Raw genomic sequence first — 27458 nt, forward strand, 5'->3', positions numbered from 1 at the left:
CATCTCAACAGATCTGTTAATTCACAGCCTTTGAAGGACCAGATTGTACCTTTTAGACACTGACCATCATTGAGGTTGAAGCAGAGCTACCCCTCTATCCTTACCAAAAGATCATTCTCAACTGCTGGGAAAGAGAAAAACCAGCTTTTAATGGGAGAAGAGCAATTTGTTTAGGGTTACCATACTTAACAAATAAAAAAAGAGGACCCTCCACGGTGTCCTGGCCCCGCCCATTTCCCACCCCAGCCCCGCCCCAACTCCGCCCCTTCCCCGCCCCAACTCCGCTCCCTCCCACTCCCAGCCACGCGGAAAGGGCTGCCCGAGCGCTACCGGCTTCACGGTTTGCCGGGCAGTCCCCAGACCCTGCGCTCCTAGCCGGCGCTTCCCTAGCGCAGCTGGAGCCCAGGAGGGGAAGCGCCCAGCCGGGGGCGCAGGGTCTGGAGGCTGCCCAGCAAACCGTGAAGCCGGTAGCGCTTGGGCTTCGGGCAGCCCCCATGCCTCCGGACCCTGCGCCGCCGGAGCCCGGGAGGGGAAGTGCCCGGCCGGCTGCTGGGGTCCAGAGGCAAGGGGGCTGCTTGAAGCCCATAGCGCTCGGGCAGCTCGGCTCTTAAACAGAGCCGAAGAGTCAGGGGAGGAGCAGAGCCGCCGCGGGAGGGGAAGTGCCTGGCCGGCATTTTCCCGGACATGTTCGGCTTTTTGGCAATTCCCCCCAGACGGGGGTTTGAGTGCCGAAAAGCCGGACATGTCCGGGAAAAACCGGACGTATGGTAACCCTAAATTTGTTCCTCCTGTTGCTTGTATTGGCCCTTTTCAACCCGAGCAGCTAGTCAAAGTTTGGGTCCCCCGGGATGTTCCAGGTGGAAGTAGAAATTGATGGAGTCTGGTATTTTCTTTGATGCAGTCTTGTTTATTTACAAGGAATGTACAAAATCCTGTGTCTCTCAATGCAGAAGGAACCAAGAACAAATGGAGGATTTTTTAGCTTACAGCCCCCAAGACTCTTTACCAAAAAACAGACCCAAAAACTTACTCTCTAGTTTTTTTCCAGGATCACATCTACCCTGAAAACAAACAAAAAAACAACCATGGCAGCAAGTCTCAGAGCCTGGGTCAACTGACTCAGCTCATACTGCAGGGCTGAAAATAGCTCTGAAGTTGTTCCTGCTCAAACTGGAGCCTGAGCTCTGATACCCGCCACCCTCACTGGGTTTCAGAGCCCGGGCTCCAGCCTGAACAAGAATGTCTACACTGCTATTTTTAGCCCTGTAGTGTGAGCCCAAGTCAGTTGCCCTGGGCTCTGAGACTTGCTGCTGCAGTCTAGACATGCCTATTGTGCTTACAGGCTTCTGCTTGGCTTTCTTGCCTCTCCTCCTCTCTCCCTTGTTGTCTGGCCTCTGTTTCTGTGTATTTTCACACCATTACACACACCTGGTCACAATACCCAGCTGAACCCTTCGCCCACATAGTGCTAGTTTCTGGGCAGACTTTCTTAGGCTTTGTTTTAGTTGTGGCCCCTTAATTGTCTTTTACACTATCTTAAATGGAGGACTTGTTCATACATCAGTTTGAATGAATTTTTAACTGAGCCCATAATAAGGTTTCACCTACAATAAACCCCCCGCACTCACCTCAGCCTTGTCTGTCATCCCAATGAGGCCTAAAATGACGATACCCAATAACCCCACCCTAAACAGAAAGAAATAATTTAGCATATTGCTACTGATACAAGCTTAACTATTTACATTTCTACAGTATCTTTCTGTCAGGATAGTTTCATATCACCTTTCAGTCAACCCCTGAGGAATGCCTATTGTTTCTGCTGAACTTGCTGGCTGAAGCAGACCCTGCCTGTTCTATCTGAATGGGGAATTCATCTCTGTAACAACTTTTCTAGCCTCAACTTCCCCAGCTACATTCTCAGATTTGGGTGGGAGGTGGTCAGGCAGGCAAGCTGAAATTCTGTCAGTCAAACTGTAAGAACTAGCCTCTGTGTCCAATATGAAAGGGGATTTGAAACATGGATAGGCCAAGACAGGAACAGTCACAAAAGCCTTTTTCAGTGTGCTGATCACTTTCCCTTTTTTTCTATTTGCTGCTTGTCAGAAACACTCAGCAACCAAATGGGATCAGTTTTTATTTCAGGTTCACAAGAGCTTTAGCAGCTAAGATTGCCCTGAGACCCTGGGTCTCAAAACAGATTTCAGCCACTCTCTATCTTTCCTTTGTTGGAAAGCTACCAAAGCATGTAGCTGTTATAATGCCCCCAGGGGCAGGACAATTTTTCCACTGCAAACCAATTACCTACAAATAATTTATCCCACCTGGGCCGTATCTTTAAAGGGAATTTCACAGATAGAATTTGTAAGACATCTTTCCTGACATTGATTACACAGTTAATAGCCAAGTATCAGAGAGATAGCCGTGTTAGTATCCACAAAAACAACGAGGAGTCTGGTGGCACCTTAAAGACTAACAGATTTATTTGGGCATAAGCTTTCGTGGGTAAAAAACCCACTTCTTCAGATGCATGAGTGAAAATTAGAGATACAAGCATAAATATATTGGAACATGAAGAAAAGGGAGTTAACTTACAAGTGGAGAACCAGTGTTGACAAGGCCAATTCAGTCAGGGTGGATGTGGTCCACTCCCAATAATTGATGAGGAGGTGTCAATACCAAGAGAGGGAAAATTGCTTTTGTAGTGAACCAGCCAGTCCCTATTCAAGCCCAGATTAATGGTGTTAAGTTTGAAAATGAATTGTAGCTGTGCAGTTTCTCTTTGAAGTCTGTTTTTGAAGTGTTTTTTGTTGAAGAATGGCTACTTTTAAATCTGTTATTGAATGTCCAGGGCGATTGAAGTGTTCTCCTACTGGCTTTTGTATGTTACCATACCTGATGTCTGATTTGTGTCCATTTATCCTTTTACGTAGAGACTGTCCGGTTTGGCCAATGTACATGGCAGAGGGGCATTGTTGGCACATGATGGCATATGTCACATTAGTAGATATGCAGGTGAATGAGCCCCTGATGGTGTGGCTGGTGTGATTGGGTCCTATGATGGTGTCACTAGAGTAGGTATGGGGACAGAGTAGGCAATGGGGTTTATTACAGGGTTTGGTTCCTGGGTTAATGTTTCTGTGGTGTTATTAGCCATACTCCTATTATTGTTGTTTGACTGCCAAGCTCTAAACAAAATCTGTGGGGTTGGTCCTTGTATCTCCCCTAACCTTGTCCCTTCAGGTTGGTGTTCCTTCATTTCCTGAACTGGGGAAGGGGCTTTCACTAGACACTTTCAAGAGTCTCTCTTGGCCTATCTTATATTGATAACAATCCTTTCTGTGGCCAATTTTGTCACAGTACCAACGTTTAACTGAACTGTTTCCTTTAATTTTTGCATTATTGCCAATTTCCCTTGTTTTACACACCAAATTTATCAGTTTTTCTTCTTATTCAATAAGGTCCTGAAACAGATTAGAATCTCTTCTTTCATCATACATATGGGACCACAGAGCTGTATTTACAGGGCTCATGGTGATCAGCTTCCATCTTCTACACTAGCAGCTACATTATCTTCTGGACACTGTTACAAGAAAAGATTCAAGTTCTGTGGAAAATTGGATTCCTTTTGCTGATTTTGAGCCGCAAGTCCAAGTCCAGCCAAGCATTTATAAATTGGTCCATTGCCAGTTTAGCGTTGAGAGCCTTGATGGTATCTGGTGATGCTCAGAACATAAGTCTTTGCAGGTTCTCTGCCAGCTCACATGGGATTTCTTCTTTCCTTCTACTTCTAGCTATAGCCTCTTAGCTGTACCTGGGCCAGATCAGATTGATGGCTAACTCCAAACTGCATGTCAAGGGCTTGTACCAGGTCTGGCTAATTCAGTTTTTTTTTCTGTGGGTAAGTTCTGTAGCACAATTAGAGCTGGCCCACCCAAGTTGGCTGATAGTAATCCCCATTTCTGTCTTTCCTCCCAGCCATTCATTTGAGCTATAATGTTGAACTGAACCAAATGAGCCTCCCAGCAGAGACGACCCGTGCTTGCTGATAGTGGGGGAAGGAGGGCGGCAGAGTGAGGGCAGCCAGCTTCAGCAGTGTTACTGAGCATGCTCAGTCCATGTGAGCATGCTCTGTATAAGCCAACCAGCAAATCTGGGGGGGGAGGGGGAGGGGCATGTGACCCCGCATGCCCTTCCATGCGTCGCCCCTGCCAAGAAGTTTTTTCATTATTTGAGCTGGGACAAACTGACTTGTCCCCTCTGAGCCTCGGTGGGTTACAAATGGGGCAGAAAATTGTTGTAAATGTCTGGTATTACCCTAGACCTCCGGCTGGCTCAGTTCCTCATCCAGACAGCTATCTTCCACTGTGGCCTGTGACCCTTTGATTTCCTTCTGGACCTGAATTTTTCAACTCAAGTCCATGCTGCAACTCATCTGAGCAAGTTCCAAATTGGCCAAAGTCTGTTGGTTTCCACTGATTCATGGACAAACTTTAATCAGATTGTTGTTCACCTCATCAATCTGTTTTACCATTCTAGCCCGGGTGTGTTGCCACTGGTTTCCCAGTCTGTCCACGTGTTTTTTAGTTGCAGCTCCATACAACAAACTCATCTCAACGTGCAAGTTCTGAGCCCTTTCTGGGAAACCTCCAGCTCTTGTTTTAGATCTTGTTTTAGGTCTTGTCTGAATTACTTTTGCGAAGTCTACAGCTCCTATTTGAGGTCTTGTTTTAAATCCTGCTGGCCATTTTTTATTTCTGCAAGAACCTCCATTATTTGTTGCATCTTGGTTCAACAGGAATACCACCAGCTCACAATCTCTCTACTTGGAAACTGGATCACACTTCTGACACCAGTGTTGCCACTTTTTGGCCTGAGCTGCTTGCTAAAAATTCAGTGTCTAGTAGGTTGCTCCAGTTGGGAGTAGAAATTGGTGATAGTTGGGTATTTGTTTGATGCAATTTTGCTTATTTACAAAGAATGTACAAAATTTTGTGACTGTGAATGCAGAAGGAATCAAGAACAAAAAGAGCAGTTTCTTACCTTACTGCCTCTTCAGTCAACACAAGATCCAAAAGATTTATTTATTTTTTTCCATGATCACATGTGCTTACAGCCTCCTTCTTGGGTTTCTCCCCACTCTCCCCCCCTTCCCAGTTCTTGTCTGTTCTCAGTTTCTGTGTGTTTCATACTGCCATGCACCTGTATGAATGTGACCCCTCTGCCCACATGGTGCTAATTTCTGGGCAGACTCTATTAGGCTTTGTTTTCAGTGTGGTCCCTTGACTGTCTCTTACAACAATCTTAAATGGAGGACTTGTTCATACATCAGACTTGTTCATAACATTCCCAACAGTATTTTGACATGGTTTCTTTCATGGTAAAGGAAACACGCTTAAAACCTATGGTAGCCAATCAAGAGTTTCTCTAGTGACTAAAAGTGACTGTTCTCTGCAAAGATACAGAGACATTGTTCCAACCTGAAACACAGTGTTTTCTAGAAATTCTGTTAGGGTGACACAGGGTAATGCTTAACTACCACAATTTAGCCCTGTGTTAGAAAACTTGCCCACATTGAGAGCATTAATTTATTATATATTTGTACAGCACCTCGTACAAAGGGGTCCAACTTGGTTGTGGCCTATGGGCACTACCACAGTATGAATAATAATTAATAAAATAAATGAATACGTACCAAAGTGATTCTGGTTTCTCACTCTAATGAGCTTTAAATTTAAGCTTTAAATAAATAAATGAAAGAAAGTGCTCCTAATTCAGTACATTTGAAAATGTCTCCATACAAAATGCACCATCAGCTGTTTTCAGGTATAACACTATTTACAGCCAGCCCTGTAAATGAGTTAAACTGATAAGTCTGTAAAGGGTGTTAATACATTTGTCTTTGGGTGAGGCATGATCGTGATAGAATGATCACAGATTCTTAAATCTGAGGAAAGGACAAGAGCAAAGGCCCAGATTCTGAAAGTTTTCAAATCAGTAGGAGTTAGGCACCTAATACCTTTGAGAATCTTGCAATTATGAGGGGAGCAAAATATCTGACAAAACAGTCGTAACAAAACGTTGTATTCTTTTATTAGCCCAAGGTTTTAAATTTAGTGCACAATAGCACGCTTTTAAGCAGATTCCAGTGTTTCCTCTCCCTTTGATATGGTAGAATCCTACCTGGCTGAACAGCCAGTGCTCTACAGGCATGGCCAGCTCTAGGCACCAGCGTTCCAAGCATGTGCTTAGGGCGGCACTCTGGCTTTCTTTTTATTTTTTTTGCTTGGGGCGGTAAAAAACCTGGAGTCGGCCCTGTCTATAGGGATTCTTGCTCTCTGCAGATCAGCTTATTAGTTCTTGGGGGGATAGCTCAGTGGTTTGAGCATTGGCCTGCTAAACCCAGGGGTTGTGAGTTCAGTCCTTGAGGGGGGCCACTTAGGGATGTGGGGCAAAATCAGTACTTGGTCCTGCTAGTGAAGGCAGGGGGCTGGACTCAATGACCTTTCAAGGTTCCTTCCAGTTCTAGGAGTTAGGATATCTCCATCATATTATATTAATATTATTATTAATTCTTTGGAGGTCTTGTGGAAAGGAGAAGCTTCAGATTAATCTCTTCTCCCTGAGGCTCAGAAGTTGTTGCTGATGTAGCTCTGTGTGTGCTGGTGGGGCAAGTGTCATCTGGGTTGTTGACTGGGAGTCTTTAGACCTGCCCCTTCAGCTCTTTAGAAATGGCCTGGCCATGTCTCTTAACGTCACACTGACTCAGCTCTTGGCTCTTACTAGGGTAGCACTAAATTGATGGAATAGTGTCATGTAAAGACCAAGGGACAGGGGAGATCCCAGGATGAAGGATAAATTGTATTGGGGTTGCCAATGGGGAAATATAAGTGGAAAGCAAATACATAACTTGTAAAAAATTAAATTCCCTTGCTACAGTTTTTGAATCCCCTAGTCCAGTGGTTCTCAACCTTTCCAGACTACTGTACCCCTTTCAGGAGTCTGATTTGTCTTGTGTACCCCCAAGTTTTACCTCACTTAAAAACTACTTGCTTACAAAATCAGACATAAAAATACAGTGTCACAGCACACTATTACTGAAAAATTGCTCACTTTCTGATTTTTACCATATAATTAGAAAATAAATAATTTGAAATATAAATATTGTACTTAACTTCCAGTGTATAGTATATAGAGCAGTACAAACAAGTCATTGTCTGTATGAAATTTTAGTTTGTATTGACTTCGCTGGTGCTTTTTATGTAGTCTGTTATAAAACTAGGCAAGTATCTAGATGAGTTGATGTACTTCCTGGAAGACCTCTGCGTACCCCTGCTTGAGAACTACTGCCCTAGTCTGTGAGAGTATTGGGGAAGGAAGATCCCTTTTCTCAACAACAGTGAATATAAAGCCCTTCAGCCTTGTTTTCTCTGACAGTATGTCTCTCTTGTACATGGCTTTGGGCATCCGATGATCTTCTGCAATTTTTTTCAATGATATTCCCAGGCATCTTTAGTGGGACTTCCCTCTGCCTCTTTAGGACACTTGTTTTTACATTACATTACATCCTTCCTATGCCAATGTTGGTGCACAAGGCAGACAGTAGTCTACTTCATACCTCCCAGTCATTTGCTATTGCTTTCATATGGTGTGGAGAACAGCTGTTCTGCCCTCTCTACTAAGGGTTCTCCTTAAGAATTCTCTTAGGTGCCCTCGTTTTCTCACACCAATTGGTTTCCACTTGACAACTTTGTGTAGGAGTCTGCATGTTGGCATGTGGTGTACATGCCCCAGATATGTTTAGAGATTTCTTCTGATTCTGGTAGAGATGAGCTGCTGGTTGGTGATTTCTCAGATCTCTTTGTTGGTGTTGAAGTCTTTCCATTCAGTGTCGGGAATTTTTTTATAGACACTGATTTTTGAAGTTGTCTTGTTTTCTGTCTCACTTTTTGGTAAATCTCCAGCTTTTGCAGCTATATGTCAATACTAAGATTATTTTAGTTGAAAATTCTCAGTTTTGTTCTGGTGCTGTATATCCTTGATTTTGATACCTTGTTGAGTTTGGTGAATGCCGTGGATGTCTTTCCTATTATTGATGTTACTTCCTTCTTGAGGTCTCCATTGGCTAGTATGGTGGTGTCCAGGTAGATGAACTGTTCTACTTTCTTGATGTTTTTGCTTTCTAATGTGATGTTATTGCTTGATAGCTAGACTTTGAGGCTATTTGTTTAGATTAAGGAGAGAGACTTAAACATTAAAGCAAAAGGATGACTTGGAGGACTGCTACTCTAAACAAGTCTAAAAATTCATATTTTGGAAGTTTATCCTAAAGAGAATCTCATACCACTGATTTGGAAATATGGAATTAAAAACCCTGCAAGAGAGAGGTTATAAAGATGCATAATTTGTCTGTCCACCTATAGTATTTCCTGTCTGAGGGCAATGTGCATATTACTCACACCTTCCTCAAAAGGAATAACTTTTGCCTTCCCCAATACAATTCCAGTCTATAAAACTACTATCTTCTAGAAATCCATTTAATTTCAATTAAACCTTTGATACAGGAGTACTTTTTTACTTGCACGATAAAACAATATAACACAAACTACCAAATAGCAAAGTGAGTACATTACTGGCACAAGTATCAGAGGGGTAGCCGTGTTAGTCTGAATCTGTAAAAAGCAACAGAGGGTCCTGTGGCACCTTTGAGACTAACAGAAGTATTGGGAGCATAAGCTTTCGTGGATAAGAACCTCACTTCTTCAGATGCAAGACTTCTTGCATCTGAAGAAGTGAGGTTCTTACCCACGAAAGCTTATGCTCCCAATACTTCTGTTAGTCTCAAAGGTGCCACAGGACCCTCTGTTGCTTATTACTGGCACAATTCATCCTCATGGAATTAAGTCCTTTTGAAGTTGCCGTAGAACGCAATAGGAGGTAGAACCATTTCATCTCTCAAATTTGGAATTCCACTATTTCTTTCACTATTTCTCTCACAAGTGTGTATGTACACATGTGGTGTGTGTGTACACATGTGGTGTGTGTATACACAAGCAAACACATGATAGAGATATAAAAATTTCAGAGATAGATGTTTTATTTAGAAATGTCTTTCTTACACCATCCAATTATTTCTTTTGCTGTTTAACTCCCCTCCCTTCCCCCCAAGAACATTTTTCTGCTGCCTAAAGCTCAGGCTTCTTGTCCTCACCTTCAAGGCCCTTCAAAATTCAGGCTTTCCTGCACCTGGTCTTCTCTTATCATGTCACCGCCTAGGCTGCTCATTTATCTTCTTCTCTCATAGTCCCCTTTGAAAATTTTCCCTTATCAGCTCTTTCATGGAATGTCCTCTTGAAGTGATCCTTAAGACCACTGCCTTCTCCTTTGACAAATCCCTCTTCCTTAGCACAATGTGGGCACTACTGGAATAACAATAATAATAAATTATGAAATGTAGAATCGTTGGCTTCTGAATTCCATTTCCTGTCATTGCAGCCAGCACTGATGACTCGTCAGGCAGGTGGTATCAGATCCAGAATTATTAATTCCTTCAGATACAGAATAGTCTCTCCAATGTGCTCTGAACAGACCATTATATGTAATTTTTGCCTATCCATTTCCAAATATCCCTAGCTTCCACTGCCAGGCAGTGTATTTATGGGAGATTACTGCACTGTCTAGTACTTAAGACATTTATGCCTCTATGGTATTTGAAAGCATTCTGTAACTGCCCAGAAAAACACTGCACTCTTTCTTAGTTCTTAAGTATTACATCACATATAAAATTGCTAACTGAGATTGTAATTTTTTAAATACATTTTCCCAGGAATTGACAGATTAACAAAGTCTTGTATTCTTGAAGAAAGAAAGATTCCATTAAAATCGTGGAATGTACCAATACCCCTGGGTCAATGCTAATGAAACTGTCTCTTGTATTGTCTCTACAGGTATTACACTGCTACATTTCCATGCATGGCAAGAAATATTTTATACATACTTTATTATTAAGCTGTGGAACTCAAAACCACAGAATATTATTGAGATCACTAGCTAAATAAGATTCAAAGTGTTTAGGCTCATAAATAAGGATAAAATCTGCAGTTACACTAGTTAGGATAAAAAATGTAAGGGCTATTATCATGCTCCAAAAAATCTGACTTCCAGTTGTGGTCAAGAAAGAATCCCCTCCCATCAGATTATAGTAACGAACAACTGGTGCATTTGGGAATATTTCATCTTCCTCGAAAGTGTCAGGTAAAGGCTGCTGCTAAAGAAAGGATATCAGATTAAATGGACCATTTCCCCATTCTGATATAACAAGTCCAAGGCATTAAATCTATTCTCTATCACATAGCAGTCTCTGTCAGAGATAACTGTCAAGAACACAGCATGTGGAATTAATGTTCGTAGCAGCACAGGTGCAGTTCTTCACTGTGGCATTTTTCTGCTCAGTCATTTGAAAAATGCATCAGGATTGGGGAAAGAAAGACAGAGTTTCTACATTTCTTAACCAACTTTAAATTCCTAGCTAAGGATACCTTAGGTGTGATCCTCTGGGTTAGAAAAATGGGTTTTTAATAGTCAAATGCTCTATTGCCCCCCCAACATAAATCTCTCTCCCCCAAGAATATGAGCAAGAGCAGAGTGAAGCCACATAAGAACGGCCATACTGGGTCAAACCAAAGGTCCATCTAGCCCGGTATCCTGTCTTCCAACAGTGGCCAATGCCAGGTGCCCCAGAGGGAATGAACAGAACAGGTAATCATCAAGTGATCTATCCCCTGTGGCCCATTCCCAGCTTCTAGCAAACAGAGGCTATGAACACCATCCCTCTCCATCCTGGGTAATAGCCATTGATGGATCTATCCTCCATGAATTTATCTAGTTCTTTTTTGAAACTTTTTATAGTCTTGGCCTTCACAACTTCCTCTGGCAAGGAGTTCCACAGGTTGATTGTGCGTTGTGTGAAAAAATACTTCCTTTTGTTTGTTTTAAACCTGCTGCCTATTATTTTCATTTGGTGACCCCCAGTTCTTGTGTTATGAGAAGGAGTAAATAACACTTCCTTATTTATTTTCTCCACACCAGTCATGATTTTATAGACTTCTATCATATCCCCCTTAGTTGTCTTTTTTCCATTCTGAAAAGTCCCAGTCTTATTAATCTCTCCTCGTATGGAAGATGCTCCATACCCTTAATCATTTTTGTTGCCCTTTTCTGAACCTTTAGCAATTCCAATATATCTTTTTTGAGATGGGGCGACCGCATCTGCATGCAGGACTGGACCTACTACAGACCCCTGGGGGATACCACTCTTTACCGCTTTCCATTCTGAAAACTGACCGTTTAGTCCTACCCTTTGTTTCCTATCTTTTAACCAGTTACCAATCAATGAGAGGGCTTTCCCTCTTATCCCATGACTGCTTACTTTGCTTAATAGCCTTTGGTGAGGGACTTTGTCAAAGGCTTTCTGAAAATCTAAATACACTATATCCACTGGATCCCCCTTGTCCACATGCTAGTTGACCCCTTCAAAGAATTCTAGTAGATTGGTGAGGCATGATTTCCCTTTACAATAACCATGTTGACTATTCCCCAACAAATTACGTTCATCTATGTGTCTGACAATTTTGTTCTTTACTATAGTTTCAACCAGTTTGCCCAGTATTGAAGTCAGGCTTACTAGCCTGAAATTGCCAGGGTCCCCTCTGCAGCCCTTTTAAAAAATTGGCGTCACATTCACTATCCTCCAGTCATTTGGTACAGAACCTGATTTAAATGATAGGTTACAGACTACAGTTAGTAGTCCTGCAATTTCACATTTGAGTTCCTTCACAACTCTTGGGTGAATACAATCTGGTCCTGGTGACTTATTACTGTTTAGTTTATCAGTTTGTTCCAAACCTCCTCTAATGACACCTCAATCTGGGACAGTTTCTCAGATTCGTCACCTAAAAAGAACGGCTCAGGTTTCGGAATCTCTCTCACATCCTCAACTGTGAAGACCAATGCAAAGAATTCATTTAGTTTCTCTGCAACAGCCTTATTGTCCTGGAGTGCTCCTTTAGCATTTTGATCGTCCAGTGGCCCCACTGGTTGTTTAGCAGGCTTCCTGCTTCTGATGTACTTAACATTGTTTTTGCTATTACTTTTTGAGTCTTTGGCTAGCTGTTCTTCAAATTCTTTTTTGGCCTTCCTAATTATATTTTTACACTTCATTTGCCAGAGTTTATGCTCCTTTCTATTTTTCTCATTAGGATTTAACTTCCACTTTTTAAAGGATGCCCTTTTGCCTCTCACTGCTTCTTTTACTTTGCTGTTTAGCCACGGTGGCTCTTTTTTGGTTCTCTTACTATGTTTTTTAATTTGGGGTATACATTTAAGTTGAGCCTCTATTATGGTGTCTTTAAAAAGTTTCCATGCAGCTTGCAGGGATTTTACTTTTGGTGCTGTACCTTTTAATATCTGTTTAACTAACCTCCTCATTTTTGTGTAGTTCCCCATTCTGAAATTAAATGCTACAGTGTTAGTGTGCTGTGGTGTTTTCCCCTCCACAGGGATGTTAAGTTTAATTATATTATGGTCACTATTACTAAGCAGTCCAACTATATTCACCTCTTGGACCTGATCCTGTGCTCCACTTAGGACTAAATCAAGAATTGCCTCTCCTCTTGTGGGTTCCAGGACTAGCTGCTCCAAGAAGCAGTCATTTAACCAACAAAGGGGAGAAATTATTTTGTAATAAAATATAAAGACAGGAAATCTGTTGTTGAAATTTGAAATGTAAAAGAGGTATGAAATAAAATAAAAATTTCCTAGAGCGGAAATTCTGGTGATAGTGGCGGAAAACACTAAATTAATCTAAAGTAAGAGTTTTCCCTTCGAGCATATGTACAAGCAACAAACCAAAAAAGTAAAAAAGAAATAGTTATATAATTAATGTATACTAACATATGTATTGTTGGTATTTCCAATGCACCTATCACCATAGAATCTAGGGCCCAGATGATTTTGGAAGGTATTTAGGAATTGTTGCACTCAGCATTGCAGGGCCTAAGAGGGCCAGGATTTTATAAATGGATTGAAATCACTGGAAGTTAAGTGCCTAAATACCTTAGTCTGGTGTAGATGACTGGCACAATACATTGGATATATCAGTAGACTAGATTTGTAGTAACAGAACCTAAAACCCAATGTATGTCACTCTTAATGTTTTTATTCATTGAGATCAAAGTCTATAAGACAGTGTGCCAATTTTTTCAAAACCTGCCATCTAAACTATTTATTTAATCAATATTTGAACATGCAAAGGGCATTTAGGTTACAAATCCCCATTTTGCATGTGTAAATGGGGGATTTGTGAAGCATAATTCTTGCATCCAGTTTTAAACATCTGGGCTGGGATTTTCAAAGGCGCTCAGAGTAGACAGGAACTCATTTCCCACTGAATTTCAATTGGAATTGGGTGTCTAGCTTTCTTAGTCCCCTTGGTCCATAGTATTGTGTGTTTATTGGTCTAGTGTGCTGTGAATCTAAATCCCTTCTCAGATTAAAATAATTAAAATAAAGAGGAGGAAAATAGGGACGTATATCAGATATGCAAATATTTTGTGGGTGAGGTAACAACTTTACTCATGTGGGGTAATTTTCTTCAATTATATGATTTTGAGAAAAATATTTTCTTTCTGCAGTGCATTTATTCTATCTATTGATTTGTAAATTGCTTTGGGACACTGAATTATGAATACTTCAGAATCCACCTCTTTTGAAGAGAATAAAAAAGACAGTCTTTGCATCTGTGTTACAAGAAAATGTATATAGGTGAAACAGAAGTAATGTGTGTATACATAGTGAGGAGCCATACAGCTCTATAGGAGAACATTAAGACTGTGAAACTCTGAAGTTGATGAAGGTATCTCCTGTTCCCTCAAACATCATTTTTACACTTATTCATAATTTTTTTGTTTAAAGGGAGTTAAATTCCTAGAATGCATTATTCTTTTTATCTCAACTGTTCCCTCAACACACAGACACACTCTCTCTCTCTCTCTCTCTTCCCCCATTCCTCCCAGGCACACTCAAGGCCTACTCTAAAGCAAATTGGGGGGAGGGATAGCTTAGTGGTTTGAGCATTGGCCTGCTAAACCCAGGGTTATAAGTTCAATCCTTGAGGGGGCCACTTAAGGATCTGGGGCAAAATCAGTACTTGGTCCTGCTAGTGAAGGCAGGGGGCTGGACTCAACGACCTTTCAAGGTCCCTTCCAGCTCTAGGAGACAGGGTATCTCCATTAAATTAATTGGCTTCAGTCAGTGGGCTTTGGATGGTTCCATAGACATAACATAAATGTAGGTAAGTTAAGTCCCAAGAATTTCAGCAGTTGTTTTCATTTTTCTTATTAATTTTTTGCTTCTTGCTTTTTATGTCTTTATGTCCTGCTAATAAACACATTCATTTAACTTCTATATTTAGCCCTTCCTGAATATCATACTCTGTGATTTTACGTTTGCTTGAAACACTCAAGAGGATTGTCTTACTGTGGTTTGGTTAGGTAAATCACACATGGGTTTTTGAGATGACATCTGTTCTCTAAACAGGTGTACGATGGTCCCTGATAGCCTTACACATCACTCTATTACACCACTAATAAAGATTTTCTCTGATTGAATAAGGATTATAGCCAACTGCTGTTACATCTGTCTAAGGATTTTAGTCAAAAGGATAATTGGAAAGATGCAATAAACTATCAATTTCTGTTTAGTAGGGCTGTCAAACAATTTCAAAAATTTAATAGTGATTAATCGCTCAATTAAAAAATTAATCATGATTAATCGCACAATTAATCGCGCTGTTAAACAATAAGAGAATATCATTTATTTAAATATTTTTGGATATTTTCTACATTTTCAATTTCAATTACAACACAGAATACAAAGTGTACACTGCTCACTTTATTTTTGAATACAAATATTTTCACTGTAAAAAACAAAGAAATAGTATTTTTCAGTTCACCTAATACAAGTACTGTAATGCAATCGCTTTATCATGAAAGTTGAACTTAAAAATGTAGAATTATGTAAAAAAAAAACTGGATTAAAATATAAAACAATATAAAACTTTAGAGCCTACAAGTCCACTCATTCCTACTACTTGTTCAGTGAATTGCTCAGACAAACAAGTTTGGTTACAATTTGCAGGAGATAATGCTGCCCACTTCTTGTTTACAATGTCACTTGAAAGTGAGAACAGGTGTTCACATGGCACTGTTTTAGCTGGCATCTCAAGATATTTATGTGCCAGATGTGCGTCCATGCTGATGGGTTCTTCATGTTAACGATCCAAAGCAGAGCGGACATGTTCATTTTCATCATTTGAGTCAGATGCCACCAGCCGAAGGTTAATTTTTTTTTTTTTTGGTGGTTCAGGTTCTGTAGTTTCCGCATTGGAGTGTTGCTCTTTTAAGACTTCTAACATCATGCTTCACACCTCATCCCTCTCAGATTTTGGACAGCACTTCAGAGTCATAAACCTTGAGTCAAATGCTGTAGCTATTTTTAGAAATCCTACATTCATACCTTCTTTGCATTTTGTCAAATCTGCAGTGAAAGCGTTCATAAAACGAACATGTGCTGGGTCGTCATCCGAGAGTGCTATAACATGAAATATATGGCAGAATGCGGGTAAAACGGAAGAGGAGACATACAATTTTCCCCCAAGAAGTTCAGTCACAAATTTAATTAATGCGTTATTTTTTTTACCAAGCATCATTAGGGTGGAAGCATGTCCTCTGGAATGGTGGCTGAAGCATGAAGGGGCATACAAATGTTTAGCATATCTGGTACATAAATACCTTGCAGTGCTGGCTACAAAAGTGCCACGCAAAAGTCTGTTCTTACTTTCAGGTGACATTGTAAATAAGAAGCAGGCAGCAATATCTCCTGTAAATGTAAACAAACTTGTTTGTCTTAGCGATTGGCAAAATAAGAAGTAGGACTGAGAGGACTTGTAGGCTCTAAAGTTTTACACTGTTTTGGTTTTGAATGCAGTTATGGAACAAATTTTTTTTTACTTTTTTATGTTACATTTTCAGGATAAAGAGAATGCACTACAGTACTTGTTTTTAAATCATTTTTACAGTGTAAATATTTGTAATAAAAATAATATAAAGTGAGCAATATACATTTTGTATTCTGTGTTGTAACTGAAATCAATATATTTGAAAATGTAGAAAAACATGCAAAAATATTTAATAAATTTGAATTAATAATTCTATTGTTTATTGTTTAACAGTGTGATTAATTTTTAAAATCTCAATTAATTTTTTTGAGTTAATCACACGAGTTAACTGCGATTAAGTGACCATCCTACTGCTTACTATTTTAATCCTTAAAAAGTATTTCTGAGGAATATTTTTTTCTTGTCATTATGCTAATTGGAATGTGAATAAATAGGTGTTAATTTCCATTATGTAAATTAAGTGAATATCCTTTGCTTTTCAACCTAGTCCTGCATGGAGCTGAGCACCACCTGAGAGTCTGAATGCTCACTAATTTTCTGGAAACTCTCAGCACCTTCCAGTATTGGACACTAACAAATATATGAAAAAAATCTAATCTGATTAGCAGGAAAAAGTCATTAATATCAAACAAATCCATCATTAAAATTCCTGAGCTCTAGCCTAGTAACTTTAAACATTTCCTTTTTCCTATATGTATTTTATAATATCAACAGTTCTTCGACTTGAAACACATGATTAATGAGCATTGACATCTTGCTACAAACCAGCAGCTTTTTTGTCTCAACTCTGTAGGTATGATGATGAGTCAATGGCAAAATTATTTATTCCTCAGAAAGTTACAATAAATGTAATTTATCTTTTGTTAGTATAATTTTAAACCTCATTGTACTTAATCTAAACAAAGGGAAAATATAAACCAGACACTGCTAAAATATTTTTCATTAGAGATAATGGAAACTATTTTCCCCTTGTAAGTCCATAAAAGGCAATGAAAGTCCCAATACATCTAGACATTTTTCACTCTTTTTACGCAACATGTTTTTTTCTCCAAAGTTTTCATGTCACGTACAACAAACATTTATCATGTACATTTATATAACATCAAGCAAATTAAGAGCATTATATTTTAAGAGCAAAAGTGGATCTCAGTTATGCTGGTATAAATGTGGAGTAACTCTATCAACTTACATGGAGTTACTTCAAATTTATACTAGGGTAATTTACAGCAGAATTTTGGTGCTTACCATTTCTACAAACTCCTGTTTGACATACTTTTACTGCATGGCATCATCAGATGTATTTATTCTTCAAGTTCTGATACTTATGTAATACTGTACTAATATATTGTCTAAATTCTGAGTCTCAGTGCAGTACTTCCAAAACTATGTTAGTGAGGTGGAAGAGAATAATGAAATATGCTTTCAGTATGTGCAAGTACTGTAAACCAGCAGAAAATAAAGAATGCTGATTCTGGTCTTTGATGTATGTCACGTAAAGCCCTATTCAGCAATATATACTTAAACTAAGTTTACCTAATGGACAGAAAATATGTTTTGCTATTGCTTTAAGAATGGAAAATAGATTTTTGTGTGTTGAAGTTATTAAGTGACAGTCTCTGAAATAAATGCCAGTTTTCAGGATAATATCTTAGAATACAGAAAAAAGAGGAGGGATTGTGTTCTTAATCCTCTTTAAATGTGAAGTACTATAAGAGATTAATATTGAGTATCACTAAAAGCCACTAGTTAATGCATAGGATTTTTTCTTGCTTGTTCATGATAGAATAACTTTGTAATAAATCACTGATGTAAAATAAATGAAAACACAGAACTGTACATTTGTAGGAGCATGGCCCCACTACCTTTGCTTACAATACACAGATCTTGAATTAGATAAAGATTTGTATTACAAACTCTTCTTAACTCAAGCTGACATGAAGATTAGTGTACAAACATCCAGCCACAAGGAACAGCTGCTAAATCCCCCTCTCTCTCAGGGATCACATGGGCCAGTTACTGGAACTGATGAGAGCTGCAATATGGTCAGTATCTTAGGCTAGTCTCTGGCTCCCTGGGGGTCCGAAACTGGAAAGTGAAAATCTCAGTGCTTTGGGAAATCACACCGTCCTCTTCCCTTGCCAGTGTCCCCTCGACACTGGAATTTCATTTTGGAGGTGTGAGCAGGAGACGAATGAAGCCCTTTTTGCCTGATAAAGCAGTCTCTTTAAAATTCACACACACACAAATCATTTCAAAATTGTCAACTTTCAGCAACTCTAAATTTGAACAACAGTAATAAATGCAACTTGCAGCTAGTTCACTCGTTTATTGCTTCACTCAAGAAAAGTCAAAGAGCAAAAACTAAAACAAAGTTAAAAATAATAAAAGGGAAATGGAAAAGAACACATACCCTGGTTATGATCAAAGGCTGGTTAAAATCTATCCCTCCTGTCAGCCTGAATCCCCAAGGAGCAGGTCCTGGGAGAACGACGTTCTGTGGCATTGTACACCAATTTTCTGATAGCTACTATTACTGGATTATTTTTCTTTTTTCCCTAGCTCGGTAAAGGGAGCTGAAGGCTGAGCTGTAGGAATAAAGATCCTGTCAGCAGTGTCTTTGCTGGACAGGGCAGCAGATCCTTGATACGCCTAAGAAGTTTTTTCTCATCCCACAGCTGCAGAAACAGCACTTTATCCCTGCTCCTGTATGACGTCACTCGTCTCTTGTCTCCTTCACCCACAGGGGGAGTACCAACTTTGGTAAAACAGTCTGGAAGCTCTGTGGAGTTTACAGCAAATAGATTTACTTTATTTGCTGCCTCACAGTGTACTGCCCAGCCTAGCATTCAGTAAGCTTCAGGTTACAACTTCCTATTTCTCTCTTAAAGCAACGTTGTCTCACTTTTGATGTTGTGATTGTATTACAGCACTGTCTTTGTTTTAACCATACCACAGCATCATCAACATTTCACCTAACAAGAAATAATTAATATTGAGCTTTTTTCCTCCTGAATGATCATTTTGCATTTCAGTCAGCTTGTGATACAGTCATTTACTTGACCACAAAGTCTTTCTAGCCCTTCATTTGAAGTTTTCAGCTATATCAAGGGTTCTCAAACTGGGGATCGCGAGGTTATTTCAGGGGGTCATGAGCTGTTAGCCTCCCCCTGAAACCCCGCTTCACCTCCAGCATTTATAATAATATTAATTATAAAAAATGTGTTTAATTTAGAAGGGCAGGTCACACTCAGAAGCTTACTGTGTGAAAGGGCTCACCAATACAGAAGTTTGAGAACCACTGGGCTATATATTTTGTACAGTGTACACATATAAAATGTTTGTGCTGGCTTGAAAATTTTTAGCAGTGTCATAGATATTTCTTATACATAGACTTGGAAACAAAAATGCAACTAGTATAATAGATAACCACTTCTCTTTCTTTTGGCATTGTCTTGGACTCTGTAGTTCTTATGCAGGTACGTTCAGTTTGTGCTGCTCACTCTGGCTCCCAGTTGGTTCTGTTGTGGCAGCTGATGTTTTCTTTCCATCTTTCTGCTTCATCGTGACTCACATTTCTTTTATATCTGACTGTAAAAGAGAGACATTTTCCAGTGGTGCTGTTCTTAGATGTTTCCTTTCCTATTGTACTGGTATAGTTCCCCATGAGTATCTTATACTAGCAAGGTTAGTCTGCAAGTGTTCCTATTGTTCTCCACTGACAACCTTGACTCCACACCACTTTTCTGTTATTGCTGCTAAGGGCTTAGCCCTTGTATTGAGATAGAATTTCCACTTTTCCATTGTATTTAATTAGGCAAAACGTCAGCTAAAATCAGTGGGAGTTTTGCCAGAGTAAAGACAGAGAGAAAACTGGGTAAAGATTTAAGGATTTGGCTTAATGATAATAATGGCTCAGATTATGTTCCATAGCTCAGTGCAAAAATTTCCCGTTCCCCATGGCAGGGGACTTCACTGCCTCCACTTCACTATGCTCCCCCACCATTTTCTGGAGGCCTCTCCATGTTGTCTGTGGTCCTCTCGGGGGAAGATGCTTATAACAAGGTGGACCAGGAGAAACTGTAGGTAAGCTGGGGGGTGGGACAGTGGTGCGCATTGTCATCCCTCTGGTTTTGTGGAAAATTTCCTCAGATTTCTTTATCTTCTGAGCACCCAGAGAGCCTGAGGGGAAAAGGGGGAGGTGATGCCAGTTGTCTAGGGATTTGTCAACTTTCTGGGTGGCCCAGCAGCCCTTTTCAACAAGGGAGCATACCACAGCCCTTCCTGATAGGATGCCAAGTGCGTGCTTAGGAAGGTAGGGGGATAATTCCACAAGATACTCCGATACCAAGATGATGGATATGCAATAGAACTTGACTGGAGTCTGAATCCCCTCTCTTGGATTTTCCGCTCGGCATGAATATGTATTTTACCATATATATTTACTCTTTGTAGTCCATCAATCAGTTTTCAGTCCACAGGACAGTGCTCATATCCAAACTAGTTCTAATCCATTTTGTAAGAGATTTTTTTTATGTAATGTATTAGATGTTTTACTAAAATACCAATATATTACATCTACTGCATTTCTTTGATGTCAGAATTTAGTATTTCTTTTTAAGAATCCAGTTTTTCATGCAAGATGTATTATTTACATCTGGTTATTGCCCATGGCTTCATTATACTTTTGATGTTTACACATTTTCTATTATTGTTTGTTATTATGCTAGAGACTGAAGATAGACTTTTGTCATTGTCAGGATTACTCTTCCCTTTTTTTTTTACATATTTTTTCCAACCTTCTTATAACTTTCCATATCTCCATGACTTGCTAAAGAATCTGTTCAACAGATAACTCTTCTCTGATGAATGATTTGGTTAGTTTATTAGTTGATTTGCTTAACACTTCAGGATGCAAATAGTCATTCTGAGTCACCAGAGCCAAGGCAACTTCGGTAGTCTCACTTCATGAAGTGCCAGTCATTGACATCTATTAAGTTGCACTATGGACATCTGGCCATACTTTCACAAGACATTATGCCCCAGTGCAGTGGTGTAATCAGGGTAATCCGCTGGCGGGCTGCCAGACATTTTGTTTACATTTGCATGGCCGCATGCAGCTCCCAGTGGCTGCGATTTGCCATTCCCAGCCAATGGGAGCTGCGGGAATCATAGAAATGTAGAACTGGAAGGGACCTTGAAAGGTCATCGAGTCCAGTCCTCTGCCTTCAGAGCAGGACCAAGTACCGTCTCTGACGCGGTGTGGGATGCAGGGAGGTATTGGCTGCTGTTTCCCGCAGCTCCAGTTGGCCGGGAATGGCGAACTGCGACTGTGCAAATGTAAACAAACTGTCTGGCAGCCCGCCAGCGGATTACCCTGACAGGCCACAGGTTGCCCACCACTGCCCTAGTGCAAGCCTCTGCAGTTGACGCATCCCTTTGATTTGGTGGTCCTTCAGTCATCAGTACTGCAAAGATCCTCATATCCTCCTCATTAATAAGTACTTCTTGTCAGTCATCCACAGTGCCTGGGGACCAGCACTGGGGGGGAAAAAAGGTTACTTATCTATATAGTAACTGAAGTTCTTTGTGTAGTCCCTGTCTCTGTTCCACTACCTGCCCTTCTCTGCTTCAGATCCTTTACTCATGATTTGCAGTAGAGAAGGAACTGGAGCAGCACTTGGTCCACACTTCCCCTTATGTCCTCAGTTTGGAGCTTGAAGAGAGGAAGAGTGTAGGTGTGGACCAATGGACACTAGCAAAAAAATGTCAGTTTCAGGTGCATGGAGCACATGTGTACCCCATAGTGGAATATAGATATGGACCACACATCTCAAAGAACTCCAATTACTATATAGATAAGTGGCTCTCTTTTTAGTGTAATAGCTTTTCTTGTTTTCTTGACATCATTAGTATTCAGTCTTGGAACATAGCTTCCCTATCCATAAATGTGCAATCTTTTATTGTCATTACTGTGTCATGTGATTGCCTATTAATAGCTTCCTTTGGATCAAAGTATGTTTTCTTGGATTGCAGTTTGTTTCAAACATTCCAGTTTACCTGTTTTTCTGACTTTGCTGGGTAGTCTTCAGTTTGATGCCTGTGCCAAATAGATGTCTCTTCTGTCAGCCCAATGCACATTTGAAGGTGTGATGTAGACCATATTTCTTCTTCTGAGCCTGCAAAATACAGTTCTATCAGTTTTCTTGATTTCATACAATTTTCAGAGATATTTTCCTGTATCAAAGTCCATAAGAGGCACATGTAGAGCACGTGATATGGCCTTCTCATTCTACACCAGGGGTCGGCAACCTCTGGCACGCAGCTCGCCAGGGTAAGCACCCTGGCAGGCCGAGCCAGTTTGTTTACCTGCCGCGTCTGCAGCTCCCACTGGTCACAGTTCGCTGCTCCAGGCTAATGGGGGCGGTGGGAAGCCGCGACCAGCACATCCCTCGGCCCGCGCTACTTCCACTGCCCCCATTGGTCTAGAGTGGTGAACTGCAGCCAGTGGGAGCCGTGATCGGCCAAACCTGCAGATGTGGCAGGTAAACAAACTGGCCCGCCCCGCCAAGGTGCTTACCCTGGTGAGCCGTGTGCCAGAGGTTGCCGACCCCTGTTCTACACCATGCCTGAACTGTAACAAACTTCTATCCTAGTTGTGAACTTTACCTGTTAGTCATGATAAATTGCTAAACTGAGTCAATGTTTGTGTGATTTGACCAATAGCCACCTGGGAATACTAACCTGAGACTCTGAAAGTCATTTTCAAGTGTGAAATAGTATGTATTTTAAACCCAGATCTTCACAGGTGAAAGGCTAGTGCATAACATATTTCCTGCTTCAGACTTTAAAAACATTAAATATATCTATGTTCTCTCTAAAATATTGATTAGTAAGTGTTACTAAATTTAAAATAAACTGTGACTCTTCGCATACAGTATATACAGTTTTTCATAATGCCATAGTTAGGGTGCATAACTAGTTAATAACTTGGATCCTGCTGATCTTTTATATCAGTCTTTGGTTAGTGGGTGTCTGATAAATCTGAAGTACTGTCTGCTCTTTCTCTTCCCTGGTTGAAGTGAAGGAGGGGAGCTCTGGTACTCTAGTCATGCCCTTGAGTGAGGAGAGGGAGGGTGCTGAGCTTTGTGATTGTACACCTCCCCCAGCCACTGGCTGTTGCAAGTGCATATGTGGTTGGGAGGGAGAGGGGGAAGGGATTCCGGTAATTTTCTCTCACATGTGTGAATGTGGATGGGACTCAACTACAATACCCCTCTGTCAGGGCATGTCTGCACTACAGATTTAAGTCAACCTATGTTAGGTCGACTTATAGCCACTGCAGTAATTACTGCGGTGGACCACACTGTCCTCCTTCTGTTGGTGATGCACGTCCTCACTAGGAGTGTTTCCACCGATTGAAGTGTGTGTGGAAAGGGAAGGGGGGCCGGTTGAGAGCCAGAGCTCTTAGCTCAGCACAGCTCCCTGGCAGTAGCCCACCTGGATTCTTGGCTCCCGGCTGGGAGCGGGAGCCAGCTGCCCAGGCTTCTCAGCTCCCTGAGCTGGGAGCCTCCGGGCAGGAGCTGTGAAATTGACAAGAGAACCAACAGCCAATGTAAATAACAGTGTCTACACAGACACTGTGGCTTGTCTCCACTTATGGGGGGATTGACGCATGGCAATCTATCCACCGGGGATTGTTTAGCAGATCTTAAATCGACCGCCAATCGCTCTCCTGTCAACTCCGGTACTCCACCGGAACAAGAAGCATAAGGTAAGTCAATGGGAGAGTTTCTTTCGTCGACCCAGCACAGTGTAGACATAGCAAAAGGTCAACCTAAGCTACATCGACTCCAGCTACTTTATTCACATAGCTGAAATTGCATAACTTAGGTCGACTGAGCCCCAGACTGTAGACCTACTCTGCATTGCCCTAAAAAAACAACATACGCCTCTTGTGGAGGTGCAGTTGGAGTTATTATGTCCGTGTAGGAGAGCACTTACATTGGCGGCACAATGCTGCCTTACATCGACCTAACTATGTAGTGTAGACCAGGCCTCAATCTCTACTTTTCCTGTCTTCCTCCCTTGTGCATAGCTCCAGTGCTTCCTCCTGCTGCCCAGAGATTCTGAATAGCAAGACTGAAACTGATCAGATTCTTCTTAATTTCATTCTAATGCTGGAATTCCCTGGAGCAGTTTTTAGGAAGACAGCATTATATTGGTTTATATTTGGCTCACCTTTGCAACCATAGGGGCTAGAATTTTTTCTTAAAATCCTGCAGAAGTTGAAGACTTAACCCCCCTCTTACTTGCCCTGGGAAGCGTGTTACTTTGCAGTGGTGAATAGGCATCTTGGAGTTTTTTTAAGGCCTGCATTAAAGGTCTGTCATAAATTAACGAAGAAATATTGAATACAAAAATAACATTTTGCTGACATGGCATTTTTTTGTAAATTTGTGAAATATATTATTTCTAAGTGATTTTTTCCTAAACAACTGAGAAGCTGGAAACTGAATTATTAAAATAAACCTAATGTTGCCTTTCTGGGCACTCTGGGTTTTGTAGGGCTTTCATGTTGTCTGAGATCTGGACACTGATTTTTTAAAATATCTTTTTAAAAAGAACACTGAAGTGTATGGTGAAGGAAGGGAAAGAGGCACATATAAAATATGGCTGGGATTTTTAAAGGTCTCTAAGGGAATTAGATGCCTCACTCACCTTGAAGTTCATTGGGATTTAAGCACCTAATACCCTTAGACCCCTTAGAAAACCCCGACCCTTCCTTGTGTTTGCAAACAGATATAAAAATACATCAAATATCCATCTATCCATCCCATTATCATAGTATTGACTGCCTGAAATTTTGAATCTACCAACCTTGATAATATCTCTGTTGTGCCTTTATCACTTTAGCATGAGTTAAGAATATAGTTATAACACTACATGGGGATTTCCTTTCTGTTGTTAGTTTGTGTTTCAAACCTGGCTTCATTTAAATGTGTTTTTTGTATTTAATAACTAAGTTACAAAGCATTTCTATGTTTTCGATTTAAAAGGGAGATGTGTTTCTACAAGGTGTAGGTTTTCTGAATGGAAATTACATTCTTTATCTAATTAGTGTATTGAAATGTACCTGGAGGTTCTGACAGACAATAGCAAATTTGGTAGAAACTGTTAGATTAGGACTGTAACACTCGCTGGAAGTAAGGAATCATGTGTCCATTCAGTCATACATTCATCAGTGGCTCAGCTCCATGTTAATAGCTAGACTCAAACGTCACCTCCATGTTTGGCAAGCTGCTGCCTTATTTGGTTTAAAGTTAAAGCCCATCCTGACACTGGAGACTGAGCAGGCTCATTCCAGAAGAGTTAGTTTGGAATAAACTAGCAAGGGCTTGTGCCTGGGCAACAGATCAGAATAATGTCTGATATTACTTTGTATGCTCAGAGAATTAACACTCATACACACACTTTTTAAAATTATGTAAGGAAGCTATTAAACAGTTCTCTAATAAAATGGTACTGTGAGAACTAGAATGTCTCAATGTTAATTTCTATATATTTGTCTTTCAGTTATGTTAGGTTAGTCTATTACATAACTTACTATAAAGGTAGGTAAAAATACTCTTTCTTTTTTTTAGTATTAAAAATAATTCACTAGACTCCACTTATATTGCCTGTTGTTTTCAACAAATGTACTTTAACATTTATAAACAACTCACTTGTTTTTGATAAAATTGCAGGTTTTTATTTGTACACAAATTAAATTTAAACCAAGTAATGGGAGTAATTGTTTACTCTGATATATGATTGTTTAGTCATTTGTATATAATATATAGTGATTGGTCCTGGCTGGATTTTGAAGGGTAGAGATATTTAGCATGTTTACAAAAGGGACGTTAAGGAAGGCTAGTGGGCTCAAGGGGTTGATTGATAATAACCTTACACTTTTAGGTCACCTGTTCTAATCCAGCCTGATGGAAAAATCTGGCCCCAGATGGTAGTATTATGCTCTGAGTTCCCTTCGATTCCATTGATCAGAAGGTGGAGTTGGCTTGCTTGTGGACCTAGTGGGAGTGGACAGGGCTGCTCTAGAGTGGCTTTGTTCTTTTCTCTCAGTGAGATCTCAACAGGTCGTTTTGGGCTACTGCTCTTCTTTCTAAAGAGCTCAAGTGTGCGGTGCTGCAGTGTACTATTGTCACCTGTGATGGGATGTACAAACTCCACACTGAGCAAGAAGGGCTTATTTTAGGCTCAGCCAGCCATGCCCCACCGCACTTGCAGCACATGCTCCATCTGCTGGAGGAATTAAAAAGGCAGTGAATTAGCTCATTTGGCGAGCAGAGCTGAAGGTGAGCAGACCTGCAGCCCATAGCTCCAGCAGAGCAGAGGGAAACCTAAAGGCTCTAACACCATTGCCCAAAGGAGCCCTCCTTGAGACAAGCAGAGAGGGAAGTATCCTGTGGCCATGGACAGTGGCAACTCCCTCTTGTTTCTGTTGATTTGGATTTTCCAACCAGGCTAAGGCCTTAGACTGAGCTGACCCCAGAGGGGAAGACGAGAGGAAGAGGCCCAGAGAGGACAGCCTTAATTAGCCTTGGGTGCTAGGTTACTGGTAGCCTGAAGGGCCCTGGGTTGGAGCCCAGTAGAGTGGGAGGGCCCGGGCTCCCCTCCCCACAACCCCCTTGGCAGTCTGGGGTTGTGGCCATGACTACTAGGCCATGCTTCCCAACCAGACCCTGATTGGGGACCATTACTTTACCCCTCCTGTTCAGTGTGAATATAGGGCTGTTTGGAGGGCTAGTAATGGGGTATGTGGCTTGGTGTTTTTGGTATGCAAATGACATTCAGCTGTATGTCTTCATCTTGTCTGATTCAGATGATGTAGTTCAGCACCTCAGCCAGCTAAGGCTGAGTTGATGATGGTGGGTTGGACGGAAGTAGCCAGAGGAGTTGGCAGAGGCAATATCAGCCACTTTGGTTGAGAGAGTACATCTGCCATTAATTAATGGTGTCCACAAACCAGGGACGATTTTAGATATGCAGACACTGTTTAATAATAATATTACAGCAGTGACCCAGTCAGCTTTTTACCATCTGTGTCTGGCTAGAAGGTTGTGACCTTTTCTTTCCATACTATACCTTGCCACTGGCATCCATGCTTTTGTCACCTCAAGATTAAACTATTGTAATGTGGTCTGCATGGGACTACACCTTAAAACTACTCAAAGACTGAAGCTTGTGCTGAATGTGTATGCTCTCTTATTGAAGGGGGCATCTCACTGGGAGCACATGACCCCATTGCTCTGGGACCTGCACTAGCTGCCCATTGGTCTCCAAGTGGAGTTTAAGGTGTTGGTCATGATCTATAAAGCCCTAAATGGCCTAGGACTGGCCTAAACCGTTGGCTCACTTCTACCATTGTCATACTGCCATAGTTGTGGCC

The 27458-nt window shown here is 40.8% G+C and overlaps 1 protein-coding gene across 5 annotated transcripts in view; it reads right to left on the reverse strand.

The window, feature by feature from the left end:
* PDLIM3 (PDZ and LIM domain 3) overlaps positions 1-18795 on the reverse strand; it is a 44069-nt gene extending 25274 nt beyond the window's left edge. For 2 of the 5 annotated variants that reach the window (XM_005282005.5, XM_042842020.2), the window contains exon 1: positions 18423-18711. In XM_005282005.5, the coding sequence (XP_005282062.2) occupies positions 18423-18515 (93 nt within the window). In that variant the 5' untranslated portion in view covers positions 18516-18711. Of the gene's footprint in view, positions 1-9208; positions 9337-18422 lie in introns of those variants that run through there. The other 3 variants (XM_005282001.5, XM_005282002.5, XM_065597944.1) reach the window with 3 other exon arrangements.
* Between the last annotated feature and the right edge of the window lie 8663 nt (positions 18796-27458).

The sequence above is a fragment of the Chrysemys picta genome, chromosome 5, assembly GCF_011386835.1.
Source record: "Chrysemys picta bellii isolate R12L10 chromosome 5, ASM1138683v2, whole genome shotgun sequence".
In the NCBI taxonomy this organism is placed as follows: domain Eukaryota; kingdom Metazoa; phylum Chordata; order Testudines; family Emydidae; genus Chrysemys; species Chrysemys picta.